Source organism: Gymnoscopelus braueri (assembly GCF_963280865.1).
Source record: "Gymnoscopelus braueri genome assembly, chromosome: 7".
Classification (NCBI taxonomy): Eukaryota; Metazoa; Chordata; class Actinopteri; order Myctophiformes; family Myctophidae; genus Gymnoscopelus; species Gymnoscopelus braueri.
Genome location: NC_137608.1, coordinates 55,125,309 through 55,127,538, shown reverse-complemented (window position 1 = coordinate 55,127,538; position 2,230 = coordinate 55,125,309). Strand labels below are relative to the sequence as shown.

At 53.5% G+C, this 2,230-nt stretch overlaps 1 protein-coding gene across 1 annotated transcript in view; it reads right to left on the bottom strand.

Annotated features, from left to right (window-relative positions):
- Positions 1 to 1,027, bottom strand: part of LOC308089159 (phosphatidylinositol 4-phosphate 5-kinase type-1 alpha-like) — a gene marked incomplete at both ends in the record, with an annotated part of 1,416 nt that extends 389 nt beyond the window's left edge. The window contains one exon of the mRNA XM_080433725.1: positions 1 to 1,027. This exon is cut by the window's left edge and continues 389 nt beyond it. Coding sequence (XP_080289851.1) covers positions 1 to 1,027 — 1,027 coding nt within the window.
- Positions 1,028 to 2,230: the final 1,203 nt, after the last annotated feature.

Genomic DNA, 2,230 nt, shown 5'->3' with positions numbered 1-2,230 from the left:
CGAGCTTCTTCCCCAGCGTGTATGACTGCAGGATGTCGGTGATGCCGATGAACAGCAGCAGTCTCTCGCCCTTAGCGTCTCTCGCCGGTATCCCTCCCATGTGGTCGTCCGCGTACAGGGACGCCTCTCCCTGGATGGATTCCAAGCCCGTCGGATACAAGGACTTCTGGCCCTGCGGTCTCCTCTGCTCCACGGCCCCCTCGATGGCCTGGCCCTCCCGACAGGCCCGGTCCACGTTGTGGACGCCCACCAGGAGTCTGTAGTTCATGATGTCAAAGTTCTGCAGCACCTTGCAGTCCTTCTGGATGGTCTCGCTGATGGCCTTGTACTTGTCGTTGTCCAGCAACAGGCTGGGCATGTCCAGGAAGTCCAGGTCCTTGTACGTGGGCACCGCCCGGTCCGTCTCCTTGGCCAAAGCCCTTCGCTTGTAGGTGGAGCCCTTCAGGTAGTATCTGAGGTGCATCTGCACGTCGCAGGGGAGAAGATTGTTCATGACCACGGTGTGGATGGTCTTCCCCCCCGCCTGCACGCAGTAGAGCCCGTACAGCCTGGGCAACAGGGTCCGTTTGTTCTGGTTGAGGTTCATGTAGTAACCGGGCAGCAGCCTCTGCAGAACGCTCACCTCTCTGTGCTGCACCGTCTTGATGACGAACTTGTCGTCGCTGGAGACGTAGAAGAGCGAGCCGCTGGCCTCCGAGTTGGACTGCTCGATCAGGGACATATCGTTGCACAGGGACGTGCGGTAGTCGTCCGACCGCACGCCGAACACGTCCCGGAAGTAGCGGAAGGCGATGGGGGCGAACGTCTTGAAGGTGAAGTCGCTGTAGCAGTGGGCCGGCGTCAGGTTGCTGCCCTCGCTGGGGAAGAACATGCCCTCCTCCTGCTCGAAGTCCTGCATCAGGATGTCCCGGTCGGGCTTCTGGCTCAGGCTCTCCTCGGAGTGGGCGATGCCCAGCTGGATGGCGCCTTTCAGGGCGGGGGAGTTGGGGGCGGAGCCCTCCACAAATGCCATCTTTTTCTGTGCCATTCTGCTGTGGATCTGTAATCAAGTAAGAGATTAAATGTGTTTATATTTTGTATGTAAAGACATCATGGAGACACACTTCTTTAGTATCCAGCTAGCTCTAGCGGTGGGAGTGTGTGCTAGTGCGCTTTTAAGGTGAACCGCCTCCGTAACACACATAATCTAAAATGACGTCAGGCTTTCCCTAATATGGACCCATCAGGCGGTCCTCTCTGCCCACGTAAGACCCATCAGGCGGTCCTCTCTGCCCACGTAAGACCCATCAGGCGGTCCTCTCTGCCCACGTAAGACCCATCAGGCGGTCCTCTCTGCCCACGTAAGACCCATCAGGCGGTCCTCTCTGCCCACGGAAGGCAAGGCAAGTGTTTTCATATACAGAACATTTCAACAAGACCATTCAAACCGGCCGGGAACGCATCTGTGTCATTTTTGCCAGACCCAGAGGGTCGGCCTACATGAGGCTTTGTCGGTCTGTCTGTCCCTCTTTTCCTCTGTCTGTCCCTCTTTTCCTCTGTCTGTCCCTCTTTTCCTCTGTCTGTCCCTCTTTTCCTCTGTCTGTCCCTCTTTTCCTCTGTCTGTCCCTCTTTTCCTCTGTCTGTCCCTCTTTTCCTCGGTCTGTCCCTCTTTTCCTCTGTCTGTCCCTCTTTTCCTCTGTCTGTCCCTCTTTTCCTCTGTCTGTCCCTCTTTTCCTCTGTCTGTCCCTCTTTTCCTCTGTCTGTCCCTCTTTTCCTCTGTCTGTCCCTCTTTTCCTCGGTCTGTCCCTCTTTTCCTCTGCACACACGTCATGCGAAGTCCGGCCATTCAGATTTCAACCACTAGGGGTCTGGCAGTACCAGGTCTCCTGGTTCCCTTGTTTATTTATGTCTTTGGCTATTCAAAAATAGCTGCAGTATGAGCTTGTAGATCTGTTATTTTAGAAAAATCGTGAAAATATGTGCACATTTTTGAATATATTTTTAAAGCAAACATTTGTAACTCAAATCTTTGCTTCTGGGGGGATTCTACAAATGCCTTTTCTGAAACACTTAAGTTGCTATAATAATATCAGTGGTTCTCAAACTGTTTTCATGTCAAAGACCCCCAAAATGATATGTAGGCTATTTGGCTGCGGACCCCATAACTCAGGGGTCCTTGAGAGTGCTCTAGAGCAGTGGTTCTCAAACGTTTTCATTCCAAGGACCCCCAAAATGATATGTATTTGGCCGC